We start from the raw sequence: 17179 nt of genomic DNA, 5'->3' as shown, positions 1-17179 counted from the left end.
GGCTCTCAAATCAGTACTTACTTGGACAAGTATAGGTGGGACACTTCTTGTCTGTGAAGAAAGCACAACATTGTAAATATCTCTCAAAATTAAATCCAGAACTCTCGAAGCACCTTAAATCTGCGGCAGATGCAGTATTTAACCTACCTTCACAGATCCTCTCAGTCAGGTTTTGCAGGAAACTGTCATCCAGAAGAAGACCAAAGTTGTTTAAGACAAAGGAGAAGCCTGCTCTGGGATCATCTTTACACACAACCTCATCAAGCTGTTCTGGATTAGGCTGCCTTTCTGCATAATCTGTCACTCCAACGCCACCAACCTGCCAGAAATCATAAGAGAGTCAAAGTTTCCGTCTAATGGTATATCCTTTCTGGATGTGGACTTCATTTATCTCCATGTCATGGGACCATACTTGGATGCCAATAACATAAAATGTCATTGGATCACAAGTTTTCCCTAACCAAACATCACATCTGCAGGATATTAGATTCATATCACTGAATAATGAATTCAACTTCTGTGGAAGCAGTTTCTGTACACCTCCTCAAAAATCCACACAACTGCATTAGTTCATTAGCTCAAAGTTCAACACAGGGTCAATGGAAAAATGTGCCAAAATGATATTACATTGCTTCCTGCATACTTGCATACACTTTCAAACTTAAATATCCAGTAAGAGGCACTTGAAGCATGCTCAGCTTAATCTGAAACAGATGGCCGTGAATTTGGCAATGTTTTATGTTGGTTGCTGTACATATTGCAGCAGCAACCTAACCAGTGCTCTAAACAAAAACAAGCAACAAAATCTCTTTTAATGTGATTTTTATTTCAGGGGACTTGTACCTGAGTGAGTCCGCATTGCAAGTGCATTGCTGTATCAGGTGCGTTACCGAGCAAGTTTACTATGTCAGTATAGCCGTACATATGGAGCTGGTTATGTGATCCAATTGTCGAAATCATATGCTATGGTAAAAGTACTTTGAAGTAATATGTAGTTTTGAGCGAGTAACTGTGCAAAAACAAATCCAGATTAACCGATAATCTGCATAATTTGTGTGAACAGAAATAAAAATAGTTGGTGTTTTACTGTTGTTGTGTTTATATCAACTGGAAACTGCAATTATACTGTATGTGTAGGTATGTTTTTTTATAGTTTTTAACTTTTTTCCAAAAAGCCTATGTTGTCTGAGTTCATTAGTTTTACCTTCAGTCCCTTGCCGCACAGCACGTTTAGGGGCACAGGGTCTCTTTTGGTGTCAGAGCGTCCATCAGTAAGGACAATGACCACGCTCCTCTCCGTCACAAGCTTGCTAATCATGTTGTTTAGCGAGAACTGCAGAGCTTCTCCAGTGTATGTGGCTTCAGCCAGCCAGCGCAAGTTTTTCACAGCTCTAAAGTGAAAAAGATCATTTTTCTTTATTTCTTCAGACACAATTACAGACATACACATGAAATGCAAGCTCATCTGAAGAGGAAGCAAATTCCTTCAAGCCACAGAAGTGTATCTTGAAGTTGTTTTGCCATATTGTGTGCAGACTATGGCTTTTAACAAAAGAACATTGATATTTCATACTGTTTTAGGTCTGTCAAGGTCTTAATGTTGGCGTCACCAAGCTGTACGACCTCCTGAGCATTGGCACCACTGTATTGCACCACACCAATACGAGACTCATTGGCACCAAACTGAAATAAAAATAAAAAACTCAGCTTAAATACATAATTGAGTGAAATTCATTCAGATGAGCCCATGCATCTTGTATGTAACCACCATGCATTCAAGATTGGAGAAGACCAAATGTAATAATTTATTAATCAATCGTTGAAAAACCCAATTCAGTCAACCACTAATCTGAATAAGATTGGAAAAGTGTCTTCCTTAGTGTCTATGGTGGTTACAACTCTAATAAATCAAAGCTGACAGTTAACTGAAATGTTAATGAGTCTCTTGGTGATCTAAAAAGGAAGGTTACCTGTCTTAACTTGAGCCTGTCCATTACCGTCACAATGAAGTCTTTAGCGATGGCAAAGTTAGAAGCTCCAATACTCTCAGAGCTGTCCACAATGAAGGCAATGTCCAGGGGTCCACATTTGCATTCTTAATAAACAAACAACAACAAAAAAACATGCATCAAGCAAGAAGATGGCATTGCAAAATGCTAAATAAAAACACTGTTTGAAACATTTTTAATATACTTCAAAGTCTTGGGACTTACCACAGCAAGCTGAAAGAAAGAAATGAAGAAAGAGAGAGAAAACACATTACATTTGCATCAAATTTGACAATATGAGGCAAATCAGAAACGTATGTTCTAACAGAACATTCACAGTAAGGGATCCACAATTATTTTGCTATTTCACAGAAGGAAGAATCTAGTCTGGAAATAATAAACGTTCATAAATGTTTACTCATTAACACTTACAGTGGGAGGAAAAATTATTTGATTCCCCTGCTGATTTTGTACGTTTGCCCACTGACAAAGAAATGATCAGTCTATTATTTTAATGGTAGGTTTATTTGAACAGTGAGAGACCGAATAACAACAAAAAAATCCAGAAAAACGCATTTCAAAAAAGTTATAAATTAATTTGCATTTTAATGAGTGAAATAAGTATTTGATCCCCTATCAAACAGCAATATTTCTGGCACCCAGTATACAGGTAATGAGCTGAGATTAGGAGCACTCTCTTAAAGGGAGTGCTCCAAATCTCAGTTTGTTACCTGTATAAAAGGCATCTGTCCACAGAAGCAATCAATCAATCAGATTCCAAACTCTCCACCATGGGCAAGGCCAAAGAGCTGTCCAAGGATATCAGGGACAAGATTGTAGACCTACACAAGGCTGGAATGGGCTACAAGACCTTCGCCAAGCAACAAAGGTGACAACAGTTGGTGCGATTATTCTCAACTGGAAGAAACACAAAATAACTGTCCATCTCCCTCGGACTGAGGCTCCATGCAAGATCTCACCTCGTGGAGTTTCAGTGATCATGAGAACGGTGAGGAATCAGCCCAAAACTACACGGGAGGATCTTGTCAATGATCTCAAGGCAGCTGGGACCATAGTCACCAAGAAAACAATTGGTAACACACTATGCCGTGAAGGACTGAGATCCTGCAGCGCCCGCAAGCTCCCCTGCTCAAGAAAGCACATGTGCAGGCCCGTCTGAAGTCTGCCAATGATTCAGAGGAGAACTGGGTAAAAGTGTTGAGGTCAGATGAGACCAAAATCCAGCTCTTTGGCATCAGCTCAACTCGCCGTGTTTGGAGGAGGAGGAAGGGGTCAAATACTTATTTCACTCATTAAAATGCAAATCAATTTATAGCTTGGATTTTTTGTTTTGTTATTCTGTCTCTCACTGTTCAAATAAACCTACCATTAAAATTATAGACTGATCATTTATTTGTCAGTGGTCAAACGTACAAAGTCAGCAGGGGATAATAAAAAAAAAATTTCCCCGCTGAACAAAAGATCAGTTAATGCTCTGACCTAATCACCTGACAGTTTTATTATTTTATGTTTGAATTTATAATCCTTAAACAGAATTTCAAAAAGACCATAATCTGTGTTTAATCTATGGTGGCAATAATGAACAGAACAATGGTTTATAGTACACAGACGTAAAATAAACCAATCTGTGAAAATCTGGACAGAACCAAGCAAAAGTAATATGCTTAGGAGTAAAAATAAATTATAAACTCTAAGAGACACAAAGCAGCCTAATCTCAAATGAATGGTTGGAGCTATTTGTCTTGATGGCTGAAACAGTTATTTTTTTTATTTTGGACAATTTTGTCTGCTTTTTTCTGGTCCCTGAGGTTTCATTCATACAGTAATACATTTCAAACTCCGCTTTTACTCATTGTGTTTAATCTCACACGACTAAAGTAATTTATAAAATTAAATACTAACACAACAAGAGTCAAGTTTTTTTATTTTATTTTTTTATAATAGCAACTCAAAATGAATGCACAAGGGCCGGACAGGGAGAACCTTCATATCCCAAAAATGTGGGCCATATTAAGTAAAACAGCAGCCCACAACACATTATTTGCACCTGATTGGTTAATACTGCCGAATCCCATTCCTTCAAACTAATGTGTAACCATACACTGAACTTTTACACATTCTGCTCAAAGCATCAGTGTTTTCTCTCTCTTGGATTATGTTCTGCTTTCACATGCCCGGATGGTGATATTAAATATCTAAGTTAAGCTTCCAAAACTAATATTTATGATAAAAGTGCACATATGATAATTTAAATGAATCCATTCTGGGAAAAAGGCTACAGCTCCAATGAGAGTTATGAAACAAAATAATGAATATCCTTTCAAAAGCAATAAAGACATAATTTGATTAACTTAACTAGACATATTATACATATGAATGCATGCCACAGTGTTTAGGGGAAAAAACCCATTTATATATGAATGGTGGTGTTATTTCTCTCATGCATTACCCAACTTTTTGCATGTTTTCCACTGAGCTGGCTAGGTGGATTGCTGCATCATCACTTCATGGCATGAGTTGACATTACTTTGTTAAATCAGTGTGGGTGCCAGGCAGTACGCCATTTATGGAGGCAGTGAAACTGAGTAGTGAGTCATGGGTAAATACAAAAACAGGTCTACTCACAGCACATCTTCATGATGATATCCAGAATCTCACATTCCTACAAATAGAGAGAGACAGTAATACAGATGGCTGCTTCTGCAACTGGTTTTCTCTGTCGCCATTTTGTATCACAAAATGGAGCCACAGGTCCATGTTGTATTAATTATAGGAAATTCTGCTGCACAACGCTCCCCAAAGACTCATAGTAACTGCAATACACTTTTTTTTAAAAAGTGCATTTTCTCTTGTGCTAAAGGAAATATACACATACTACATAAATATACAACATCAGTCCTGATAAAGGGGTAATTTATTCAGGGGAATTTAATTTCCCCTGATTTTTGGATAAAGATTACTGTACTCAAAAAATTACAAATCTTTCTCTCAAGTAAAAGAGAGACCATTTATTGAAGCTAACAACTAAAAAAAATGACTCATTCTATACGATTACAATTTTTTTTTTTAAATCAGGCATATACAGTACTTTGTAACTACCATATTTACATAACTATATATTTCACATAACTAACATATTTACATATTAACGCATATTTGTTATTAAGAAAAATAAAGCCACAGTACTAAAAGAGAGATTATAATATTCCTAAATACCAGGATAAACCATAATAAAAGTCAAATGTGGGGCACTTTGAGCAGTTTCTGGTGGTGTAGCACCTACAGCTCAGCAGATCCTTCTGAAGGACGTTAATCATTAGTCTGATTTTAAAAGTGTATGTGGCACATTTAGCACAGCTTGCTTGGATCATTAAAAACTACATTGAACTTGTATCTTAAAGGCACAGCAGCAAAATAACAGCCCGTTCAATTCTATAATGGTCACTAAATAATATATATATATTTTACTTTGCATTATGCATTATAAGTGGCCCTTGGCAAAAAAAAAAAAAAAAAAGTACAAAACGACCTCTATAAATGACACAAACTGCACATCTATAGTGTCATGCATTCATTTCAGTTCACGCAATTGGAACAAGGCAGCTGTTGTGTGCTATTAAAAGATGCTTTTATCCCTCAAAAGGAGTAGTCTAGTATGTGCTTGGGCCTTGGCTAGAGATTTCCATCGCTACTGACTGTCAACAATGTGGAATTCACAAAAATAACAGAAAGTGAATTGTGGAATGTCCAGGATCATTTATCAAGAGCACTGTCACAATTTGCGTTGCTCTTTGTCTCTTCATACAGGAAACTGTGCTGGAACATTTGTATTAGACTATATCCATTAATGTGTGCCTTTCTTTGATTTGTGCATTCAGTAAAACTCAGCTTATTTAAATTAAACTCACTCACATCAGCTCCTTGCGGCCCAGGTGGTCCTGGTGGTCCCTGTGCATGAAAACAAGACAAATGAAATGTACAATGTGCAAACTGAATTCCCACACCGAATGCAAATATGACTGCTTCTGTAATATCGAACAACATAAAAATGTCTGTGCAAAGGCCACTGTCTGCTTTGTTACATGCTACACAGATGTAGTTCTGCCAGAGCAAAGAAGCTCTGAATCTCATTCCAAATAAGAGCATTTTTGAGACCGTCAAGTCTCCTCCTCTCTGGATGTCATCCAGTGGCAAAGAGGAACATCACAAAATCGCAGGCTGAGAGAAATTTCCCTTCCCACACTCCTATAACTCACTGCTGCTCAGCGGCGTTTCACATGACTGAAGATTTATACACTTAAAAACTTATCTTGGCTCCTCTGGACAGTATAAGAGCCTGGTTGTTTACTTCTGAAAATATAATAATGCCAGTCATCTTTTATATGTATCTGATTTGGAGATATATATTTTTTTAGATATGTAACCAGGCTCAGGTCCAGGTTTTTGACATATTTTAGGTTAAGTGAACATGTCATACGTGGCCAGTGGTGTTTCTGATACTATATCAAGCTAACAATAAAACTTGTTTTTCTAACTTTTATTTGGCCAAAGTTTTGAGGTTAGATTTGTTGATCACATTCCATTGAATTTCTCAACAAAAGGTCGAACTGAACATCCACGCGCCTTTGGACATCGGAAATTTGGTGCAAACATTTTAGATCTCAAAAGTTTCAAAACTCAAATCATACAGCAGATCAGTATGTTTGTCTCTCTGATCCAGAATACAAATACAGTGATTACAGTATACCAGGATACTGACATAAGCACCATAATTGGTGCAGAATATCATACTCATAGGAACCTTCATTTGAGAACATGAATCATGATCTAATATGTCAACTTTTATCATACTCCAGTAGGGGAAACACATGCTGAATACACGAAGCGGTGCACTTACAGATCTTCCTTCAGGTCCTCTGTGACCTTTGGCTCCTTTAGGCCCAGATGGTCCTGGTCTGTTATTCTGTGGAACACAAAATAGGAACATTCAGCCTGGAAAATACAATGCTGTCAGAATCATTAGTAGCTATACCATTTTAATATGGTTAATGTATGTCATTTACAGCGTAAAAAAAAAAAACATCTATATGTTGTAACAACAATTGTCTGTATGTCCTACTTGCGATTACATTTTATACAGTGGGATCAACAAGTGAAAATGCATCTACTGTGCTTTTTTGTAATATAATATTTTTTACATTACAAATGAAATTATCAGCAAAACTTCGCAATAAGACTTCATAAAATAAAACATCATTTTATGTCAATATTTAAAACAAGTTTTTCAAAACCCAAAACATCTGTTAATTTCTAGGTTTAATTTAGACTCTTACAGGGATAGTTCACCCAAAAATGAAAATTCTGTCATCATGTACTCACTCTCAAGTAGTTCTAAACCTGTATGAATGTCTTTGTTCTGCTGAACACAAAGGAAGAGCAGTTCTTGGGCACCAGAGCTGGGTAGATTACTTACAAATGGTAATCCGTTACTGATTCCAGATTACATGACAAAAATTGTAGTCAGTAACGTAATCTGTTACATTACAAATTTTAGGTAATATAATCAGATTACTTTTAGATTACTTTTGATTTAACTTGTTTATCACATTGATTTAAATAGCATTATCTTGTACCATAATGATGTAAAAAATGCAAAGAGTAAGAAAACTTAACATGAAGTGCATTAAACATTATATTACGTCAAAGTTTACGCATGCCATGTGATCATTAATCAACATCAAAGAAACTGTGAACATGCAAATGTTATACTTAATTATTGAAATATTTATTTTAAAATCTCAGGGGTAATTAAAGCAAATATATTTGGTGAATAAGGTTTAGATGACAAAAAGTTTTGGAATGCCTGCCTTACATGTAACTAAGAAATAACGTGAATGTGCATTTTAATTAGTTAAAATTAATAATTCATGGTTAAAAAACCTACAGAGTAATAATTCAAATAAAAATGAATGTGTTCATCAGTAGCTGATGCAATGTTGAAACCCTTCTTAAACCTGAAATGATTTTTGTAAATCCAGTGGTCAAATGCTGTCGCCACCTGAATAATGACTGATCTTTGTGTGAATGTCCACAAAACTGGACTATATATACATATATAATATGTTTGTAATCGGTAGGCTATTTTAGAAAGGGAAATTTAAAAGATGAAAAATAGAAATTAGGGTGAATCAATAAATTATGAATAATTTCTTGCTATTGTGTGAATAATATGTAATCATGTAATCAATAAAAAAGTAACTGTAGTCTGATTACGAGTATTTTAAAATGTAACTTATTCTAATTACAAGTACTTAATTTTTGGAATCTGATTACGTAATCCAGATTACATGTAATCAGTTACTACCCAGCTCTGTGGGGCACCATTGGTTTTAAACTTTCTTTCACAGTTACAAACTGTGTTCGGCAGAACAAAGAAATTCATACAGGTTTGGAACTACTTAAGGGTGAGTAAATGATGACAGAATTTTCTTTTTTGGGTGAACTATTCCTTTAAATCCAGATTTTCAGACTGTTATATCGCTACTATAAGAATCGCAAACAGCTGTTTAAAACTCTCCCAGACAACAATCTTGCTTCATATAAACAATTTAAATGGTCAGCAATAATTCAGCTCCCTCTGCACAGTTTTGCCTCCAGCCCAGGAGATACATTCATCCCTTCATGTGTGTCTTGTGCCAGATTACGGTTAGGCGGTGAGATAATACTAACCACCTGTCCCTATTTTCAAGCTCCCATGCTGCTTCAATTACCTTCAAATTCCTCACTTCAAAGTCCACAACTGTCACAGACGTTCTCCTAGCAAGCTCACAGTAGGGACGAGGTTAAATGATGCCATCGTGCCAATATAGTTTTGGTTCATTGTGATTACCTTGACAGATACGAGAGCAAGTGTGGGCCCCTCGGGTTTGGGAAAGACCGGAGGAGCCCAATCAATTGTTTACAAGGACAGAAAAACATTTCCAAACACTCTTGGCCAGCAGAAATACAGTGTCAAACATAAGTGAAGTGAAGTGACATACGGCCAAGTATGGTGACCCATACTCGGAATTCGTGCTCTGCATTTAACCCATCCAACGTGCACACACACACAGCAGTGAACACACACACACCGTGAACACACACCCGGAGCAGTGGGCAGCCATTTATGCTGCGGCGCCCGGGGAGCAGTTGGGGGTTCGGTGCCTTGCTCAAGGGCACCTCAGTCGTGGTATTGAGGGTGGAGAGAGCGCTGTACATTCACTCCCCCCACCTACAATCCCTGCCGGCCCGAGACTCGAACCCGCAACCTTTGGATTACGAGTCAGACTCTCTAACCATTAGGCCACGACTTCCCCACCACGACTTCCCCGGAAGAGCATAAGGAAGAGCAAAGCACCTTCATGGCTCGTATGGAGCAGATGTGAGGCCCTGAATTTCAATGTATACAAAATAATGTATACACCATTAAACCAAACATATTAAAAACATCAATTTTTTTAAGTAGTAACACATTCACCAAGAAAAATACATGTATATCACTGTTAATATGTATAATCAACAGGAACCAAAATGCGAATGCAATTATGCACGCTTCAAACAAATGCAGATACTGTAAAGTGTTCAAATCACCTAACAGCTATACAAGAGAAATCTTAGGAGAAGCAAAGTAAATAAATATTTAAATATTTTCTATAAAAATTTGATCAGAAAAATCTGTCTGAATTCTGAGATAAAAGGTCAGAATTTAATCAAGTGTTTTTTTTGCTAGTTTCAGCTCGACGCAGTTATCATTTTCACATCCAGCGTCATGTTGTTTAAATAGCAAATGCACTTGCACCCATCTGTTCGCCCATGGACATACTGGTCTAAAAATGAGGTGTGTTCAGGCGCACTGTTGGCGCGTTGCTATTTTGAGGCAGCTGACCAACTAAAACCAGGTCTAAAGTCAATGGCGCAGTATTATTTTTTTTATTTATTTAAAGGGTGCGTTAATATGCGCCTAAAGGCGGGTGCACAACGCACATACACTCTGCTTATTACACACACGCGGCGCAGCACACAAACATGCCAAATATTAAAAATTATCCATTTCCTCTCTGGAGAAGCATTCAGTCTTTGCTCTTGCAAATTCCGCCATAGATAATCCACCATGGTGCAAGCGCAACTGGCATTCAAAAGAAATGGGAGATGAGACTCTGATTGGTTTATTGCATGTTACACCCAAAATACACCCATGACTCAGGTACAACCTGAATAGGTACAACCCTTTTGGACTATGTGCCTGTACCATTTTTTTCATCGTTAAACAAGCAAAAGTGGATTCGGACATGCCCTAAGTGTACCTGCGCCATGCGCTTCAGACCATGTGCTTATAGGGCCTATAGTGTCAGAATATAAATAATAAAAAAGTCATTTACAAATGCAATAAGACTTTTCTTCTCAGAACTGCGAGTTAACATCTTGTATTTGACTTTTTTATTAAGTTAATATTTTGCAACTCTGAATATATCTTGCAAAAATTGCTATTGAAGAATAGCTTTTTTCCACCACAAAATAAAATATAAAAAAGGTAATTGCGACTGTTTATCACACAATTAAAATTTTTTTTAGCATTTGCACATTTATATCTCAAAATTCTGACTAAGATTTGTGAGTTTACAGCATATCTCCCAATTGCAAGTTATAAACTCGCAATTATAAACTTGCAAATCTGACTCTTTTTTCTCAGACCTACGATTTTATTTTAGTCTTAGTTTAGTTTAGTTTCTTGCTATTCTGATAACCTTACAATTGTAATGATGCAATATGAAAAAAAAATTACCTTCAATTACCATATTTATTTATTTATTTTATTCCATAGCAGAAATGTCTTGTTGCTATAAGCTACTATTTTTTTCAGACACAGTTCAGTTTGACTCTGTATCAACAAAACTCTATGTATCAATCAACACAAACTAGCATGTTAGCATTCTACAGTTGCTACTATATGTGGCTGCTACGGTGTTCTGGTGGTTGCTATCATGCTTAATTGATTATAAAAGAAACAAAATGTTCAACGAGTTGCACCCTAAGTCTGACAAATAGTAATGGTGATCTTCTTAAAAACCACTAATAACAGAAGTCTTCATAATAAATAGAAAGATCAGCAGCATGTAAAGTTTAAACATCTAAAGCACATATGATGCAAAATGTTTGGATATCATGTAAACAATTTGTTTGATAATAAAGGCCTTTCTGTAGCCAACAACATTCAAGTGTGTGTTTAATCACAGCAGTTTAACCTTACTTTAAATCAGTCTTTGTTTCAGCGTGTTAAATTGTTCTTCCCTCCGTGTTATTGTGGATATTATTCCCTCCAAATCTGATGATTATTATGAAGAGCCTCTGGCCAGGCTTTAAGATTCAGTTGTAAAACACATAGTAAACATTTTAATTTATGGCCTCTGCAATTCTGCTAATGATTACTTTTGGAATTTTAGTCAGTTTGCTTTGTTTTGATCTTCGCGCAACCAAACGCATGTTTCCATTGTCTAGATGAACATAAGTATGGTAAACTACTCAAAACTTTTACAGGGGGTCTTTAGCCAGTAAAATTAAACCCTCCAAAACGAGCACTAGCACAGGATCTTGTGAGCAGTTGAAGAGTGTTACAGAGAGGTGATAAACACAAGGGTACGTTTCTAATTATGGTAAAGTGTGTGTGTTTGAACTTTGAGAGCATCTGTCTGAAGCCATTGCGTTTTCATCTTTTAGGTACCAGACTAAGTGATCTCTTCTGCCTAAACAAATGAGTTGTCTTTCCGAAATGTGTCTGAACACTATTAATAACTATGTTGCATTTCCAGCCTTGCCACATTAAATAACATATAATTATAATAATTAAACAACAAAACAACATATACTGTATGCTGCTTACTTAAAAAAATGCTTATGCTTACCAAAACTGCATTTATTTAATCAAAAATATATATAAACGGTCGAACGATTGATCGGTTTTACCGATTAATCGGGACCAAAAGTTGATTTCCAAAAATCGATATTGGTGGTTCCCTTTCGAGGGAACTTTGAACTGCGTCGTCTAGGGGTCGCTATGGGGAATGCCGTCAGCGTGACCCGTGTCTGAAGCATATATACAAAAACACCACATGTTGGCCGGCGACAGCCCATGACGTCACTACCGGCGCGTCCACAGTATAAAGGGGCGCTAGGAAAATATATCATTCTCTGCTTCGTCTTCAGTGGCTGTTTTGTCTGAAGCGTGCATTTGTTTAAGAGATGTGAGCATCTGTGTCCTCGTTATTTGACACCTGATGACACACACGATCTGTGCATCTTTTGTTTGGGCGAGGAGCACGCACGCGATGTCATCGAGGGGGCAATCTGTGTGCACTGTGAGCTTTTTTCCATTAAAAATCTCCGCTCTCGTCTGTCTCTCTTTTCGAGGAAGGAGGGGCAGCCGCCTGCTTCTCGCGGTTATAGAATGAGCTCGTGGGGCTCGCAGGCGGAGCTGGCTGATGAATTAGAGAGGGGGCTTTCCTTCTCGCGCTCATCGGCTGCGAACGAGAGTGAGTCGCTGGATGATGATGATGCGATCTCTCTGACATCATCTGATCCAGCGGCTAGTGCTCTGCTGGATTATGCCTAGCAAGAGCAGGAGATGTCTGAGGGCGAAGAAGTTGAGACTGAGCCCTCTCAATCCTTCTGCCCTGCGTATGATGAGTTGTTGGAGGTTATGGAACGTGCCACGGCGAGGTTTGACTTGCCGTGGAAGCAGGCCAAGGTGGTGGCGCCGCGGGGTCGTCTCGATGAGCGTTATCTTTCTGGCCATTGCTCCCCAGCTCGAGTGAACCTTCCTTTTCTTCCTGATCTCCATGCAGAGGTTGAGAGGGACTGGAAAAAGCCGTTTTCATCTTGCATTCTTAGGTTCCAGCATACTAGTTATGCTAACATTGAGGGGATGCGGTTATGAAAGCGGTTATGAGCAGCCTGCGGGTAGGGCTAGAGGGAGGTTAAAAGTTAAAGTTAAGTTAACTTAACTTAGAGGTGCGGTTAGAGGTGCGGGTCAAAGAGAGGTAGGCAAGAACTGAGGGAGGTGATCCAGACGAGGCATTCTCAACACTCTCTTCCGGACCAGAGTAAGACTTGAACATCTACTCCCTTCCCTCGGGGGGCCTGTCATCTGCCCTCAACTTCCCCTCTCTAATTCCCCTGCAACAACCGTTATTTCCACCTGCCCGAGGTTAGGTGGGAACCTAGAAACCAGCGCTTTAAGAACATTGCAGTCTCTATGCTGGACTTATGATGTTTTGGTTAGCTTTTATGTTTCATAGAAACTACCTTACTGATGGTCCGGACTCGACTCTTCGGACTTCACCTCCGGGACTGATCTCATGCGCAGGAACCATGGATGGGTGAGTACGATCCAGTTATACAGTTCACTGGTATTGTGTAGCCATTCTTTGCATTCTGGGACCTGTCGTTTTGATGTTTTCACCTCTTTCCTTTGACCTCACTCATCGATACTAGATCCAGGTTAGGATGAGAGCCCTGTTCCTGGCATCATACCCCTGGATCGCGTGGCCCAGTCGTAGGTTTCTGTGGGAGCCTCCTTGGTCATCAGGTCTCCAGCACTGCAATGCCTGGACCTGCGGGTCTTTTAACATCAGTTCTTGGAAAACATAGTGACGCCTCCTTTGAGGAAGGTGCATGGCTATCTGAGGATATCTATGTGTTAGCTCAGGGACTGCTCCCCTTCCGGGGGTTTTTAAGTAGCAATCTCCCTGAGCCCCTGTGCTAGGGTGTAAGTAAACACTGTTGTGTCAGCTCTCTGGAGTTTTTCAGGCAGTGGGCTAGCTTTGCTCCCCTCACCATAGAGGGTCACCTATGAGCATGCTGCTCCCTTCCTGCACCCTATGCTCTCCTGGCTGGTCGAGCTGGCGTTGCTCCCCTCACTATAGAGGGTCACCTATGAGCATGCCGCTCCCTTCTTTCAGCAGTCTCAGGTTGTTAGGCCTCTCTATGCCTCCCTGTTAGGTTGCTCTCCTTGTCCTATAGGCATGCCGCTCCCTTCTGGGTGTCTTATGTGCTCTCATTGTTGGTCGAGCTAGCATTGCTCCCCTCACTATAGAGGGTCACCTATGAGCATGCCGCTCCCTTCTGAGCGTTTGGTAGAGCTAGCTTTGCTCCCCTCAGCATAGAGGGTCACCTATGAGCATGCTACTCCCTCCTGAGCTCTCCTTGTTGGTCAAGCTGGCATTGCTCCCCTCAACTTAGAGGGTCACCTATGAGCATGCCGCTCCCTTCTGGTCTACCAAGGTAGAGCTAGCATTGCTCCCCTCACTATAGAGGGTCACCTATGAGCATGCTGCTCCCTTCCGATGCTCTCCTTGTTGGTCGAGCTGGCGTTGCTCCCCTCACCTTAGAGGGTCACCTATGAGCATGCCGCTCCCTTCTGGGCGTCTTATGTGCTCTGCTTGTTGGTCGAGTTAGCTTTGCTCCCCTCAGCATAGAGGGTCACCTATAGCATGCTGCTCCCTCCTGAGTTCTCCTTGTTGGTCGAGCTGGCATTGCTCCCCTCAACATAGAGGGTCACCTATGAGCATGCTGCTCCCTTCTGAGCGTCTGAAAAGAATTTCAGCTCTGTGAGTCAGCAACTTCAGGTTGTTAGGCCTCTCCCTCTTAAGTTGCTCTCCTTGTTGGTAGAGCTAGCTTGCTCCCCTCAGCATAGAGGGTCACCTATGAGCATGCTGCTCCCTCCTGAGCTCTCCTTGTTGGTCGAGCTGGCATTGCTCCCCTCAACTTAGAGGGTCACCTATGAGCATGCCGCTCCCTTCTGAGCATCTGAGTTCCCTCTCACGCTGAGAGTTAAGTTCTCCTCTCTCCAGAGCTCTGCCAAGGTAGAGCTAGCATTGTTCCCTCACTATAGAGGGTCACCTATGAGCATGCTGTGCCCTTCCGATGCTCTCCTTGTTGGTCGAGCTGACGTTGCTCTTCTCACCTTAGAGGGTCACCTATGAGCATGCTGCTCTCTTCTTTCAGCTTCTGAATGCCACGTTGTGGTAAGATCGCACACCAAGTGTTTTGCGGTCTTTCTAAAATCCTGTACAGTATGGGTTATGTGCTGCGGCTTCATGCCCATTCTTTGAGTCAGACAGGCCGCGTTTTTCACCTTGGGCCTCACTCTATCTATGTATGTGCTGAGAGTTAAGTTCTCCGCTCTCCAGAGCTCTGCCAGGTTAGAGCTAGCATTGCTCCCCTCACTATAGAGGGTCACCTATGAGCATGCTGCTCCCTACCGAGCATCTGGAAAGAATTTCAGCTCTGTGAGTCAGCAACTTCAGGTTGTTAGGCCTCTCCCTGCCTCCCTGTTAAGTTGCTCTCCTTGTTGGCAGAGCTAGCTTTGCTCCCCTCAGCATAGAGGGTCACCTATGAGCATGCTGCTCCCTCCCGAGCATCTGGAAAGACGGATTTACAAATCCATGTTATGGTAAGTGTGCATGCTAGTCTCTGTGCACTTTCTTAAAGCCACGTTGTGCTAAGATCGCACACCAAGTGTTTTGCGGTCTTTCTAAAATCCTGTACGGTAAGGGTTACACGCTGCGGCTTCGTACCCATTTTTTGAGTCGGTCAGGCCCCGGTTTCACTTTGGGCCGCACTCTACCTATGTATCCCCAGTGATACTACTTGAACAGGGCGTTGCTACCAAGGGTGTTGCTACCTCTAGGTTCGGTGCCATGCTTCGGACGCAAGCTTCAGACGAAGAAGTGAATGACGTATTTTCCCAGCACCCCTTTATACTGTGGACGCGCTGGTAGTGACGTCAGAGATAATACTAATATGCCTATTTGATGCTCAAGAAACATTTATCATTAGTATTATTATTGTTATTATTATTATTATCATTATTATTGAAAACAGTTGCTACTTATAATTTTTGTGGAAACAATGATTCATGTTTTCAAGATTTGTTTGATGAATAAAAAGTTCAAAATAACTTATTGTTTCCTTTGGATGAGCCAATTGCTTAATCCAAAAAAGTCTAACAGCATGTGTTTACTTCATTCAAATCACTAAATATAAGAAATAATAACAGTGATGCTTGCCTTAGCAAACACAGCCAGTATCCAAGTCTGCAGAAAGGGTATAGGCCTACTGTATGACTTTAACAGAAAGATCACTATGTGTAAACAGTTTACACCCTGCTGCAAAATGTGTGTGGCATGTAAACATCCCGTATGATTAATAAAGGCCTTTCTGGAGCCCAAACATTCATGTGTGTGCTCAATCACTACTCAACAAACAAACAAAAAACTCTCTCTCTCTCAATGTTCCTCTTTTGGTGTGATAGAACGGTAATTTTAAAATTAGAACATAATTTCTAAAGAAAGGACCATGAAAAGCCAACAGCTGCAAAACAATCTTTCCACATATGCATGTCTCCACCACTTCCTTGAAGTTTTTGGTTTTGCATGGACTAAGACAAACACAGTGATGAATAGTGAAGCAGTCTGGGCGTTAGATCACCAAAAATCGACTCCAGATGACTGAAGATGAAAGCTTGCGAGCATGTGTAGTTATTGCCATTTTGCATTTTGCACCACAATGAAGCGACTCAGATTGTTTTGATGTAAAAATTAAACATGAGCTCAGAGCTCTGATATAAGCATGTGTGATATGTTTACAGATGACATTCATCTCGCCACTCAAGGACATTTTATATCACAGTATATATCATGATATCATCCTTTTTTAGTCAGAAATTTATTATACAGTATGGGGTCATACTGCCCAGTGCAACAACACATATGTTCCAGATGTAAGGAAGTGAAATACATTGTGTGACATTAAAAAGTTTGCAGTCCATGCTTTTGTGCTCTTGTACAATTTATTCCATTAGAATCCAAGTTTGGGATTACAAAACAAACGGCTCAGGATATACCCGCTGAGTGTTAAAACGTTGTCTCAGAGGAAAATACTGCTATCTTAATCCTGCAGATATGCAAAATGGCCAGAATGATCAAATAACTGAACGTGTGGGCAGTTTCCTCTAACATTTGCACTACAGAAGCTCACAGCTAGACAACGTAAACAACAATATTAGCCATCATATCTGCTGTGGGATTCCTGTCAAGTCCCCGCTGACTTCCATCTCTTGATGGGAATAAGTCTGA

General features: G+C 39.8%; 1 protein-coding gene across 1 annotated transcript in view; it reads right to left on the bottom strand.

Annotated features, from left to right (window-relative positions):
• LOC306854870 (collagen alpha-1(VI) chain-like) overlaps positions 1–17179 on the bottom strand; it is a 38585-nt gene that overhangs the window by 1607 nt on the left and 19799 nt on the right. Inside the window, exons 26-34 of the mRNA XM_079393150.1 lie at positions 6907–6972; positions 5922–5957; positions 4635–4671; positions 2214–2222; positions 1971–2095; positions 1574–1683; positions 1205–1391; positions 148–319; positions 22–51 (exon numbers count right to left, since the gene is read on the bottom strand). Of these exons, the coding sequence (XP_079249276.1) occupies positions 22–51; positions 148–319; positions 1205–1391; positions 1574–1683; positions 1971–2095; positions 2214–2222; positions 4635–4671; positions 5922–5957; positions 6907–6972 (772 nt within the window). The remainder of the gene's footprint in view (positions 1–21; positions 52–147; positions 320–1204; positions 1392–1573; positions 1684–1970; positions 2096–2213; positions 2223–4634; positions 4672–5921; positions 5958–6906; positions 6973–17179) is intronic.

The sequence above is a fragment of the Barbus barbus genome (assembly GCF_936440315.1).
Source record: "Barbus barbus genome assembly, chromosome: 35".
In the NCBI taxonomy this organism is placed as follows: Eukaryota; Metazoa; Chordata; class Actinopteri; order Cypriniformes; family Cyprinidae; genus Barbus; species Barbus barbus.
The sequence above is the reverse complement of the archived record's forward strand: the minus strand, read 5'-3'. Positions and strand labels throughout refer to the sequence as shown.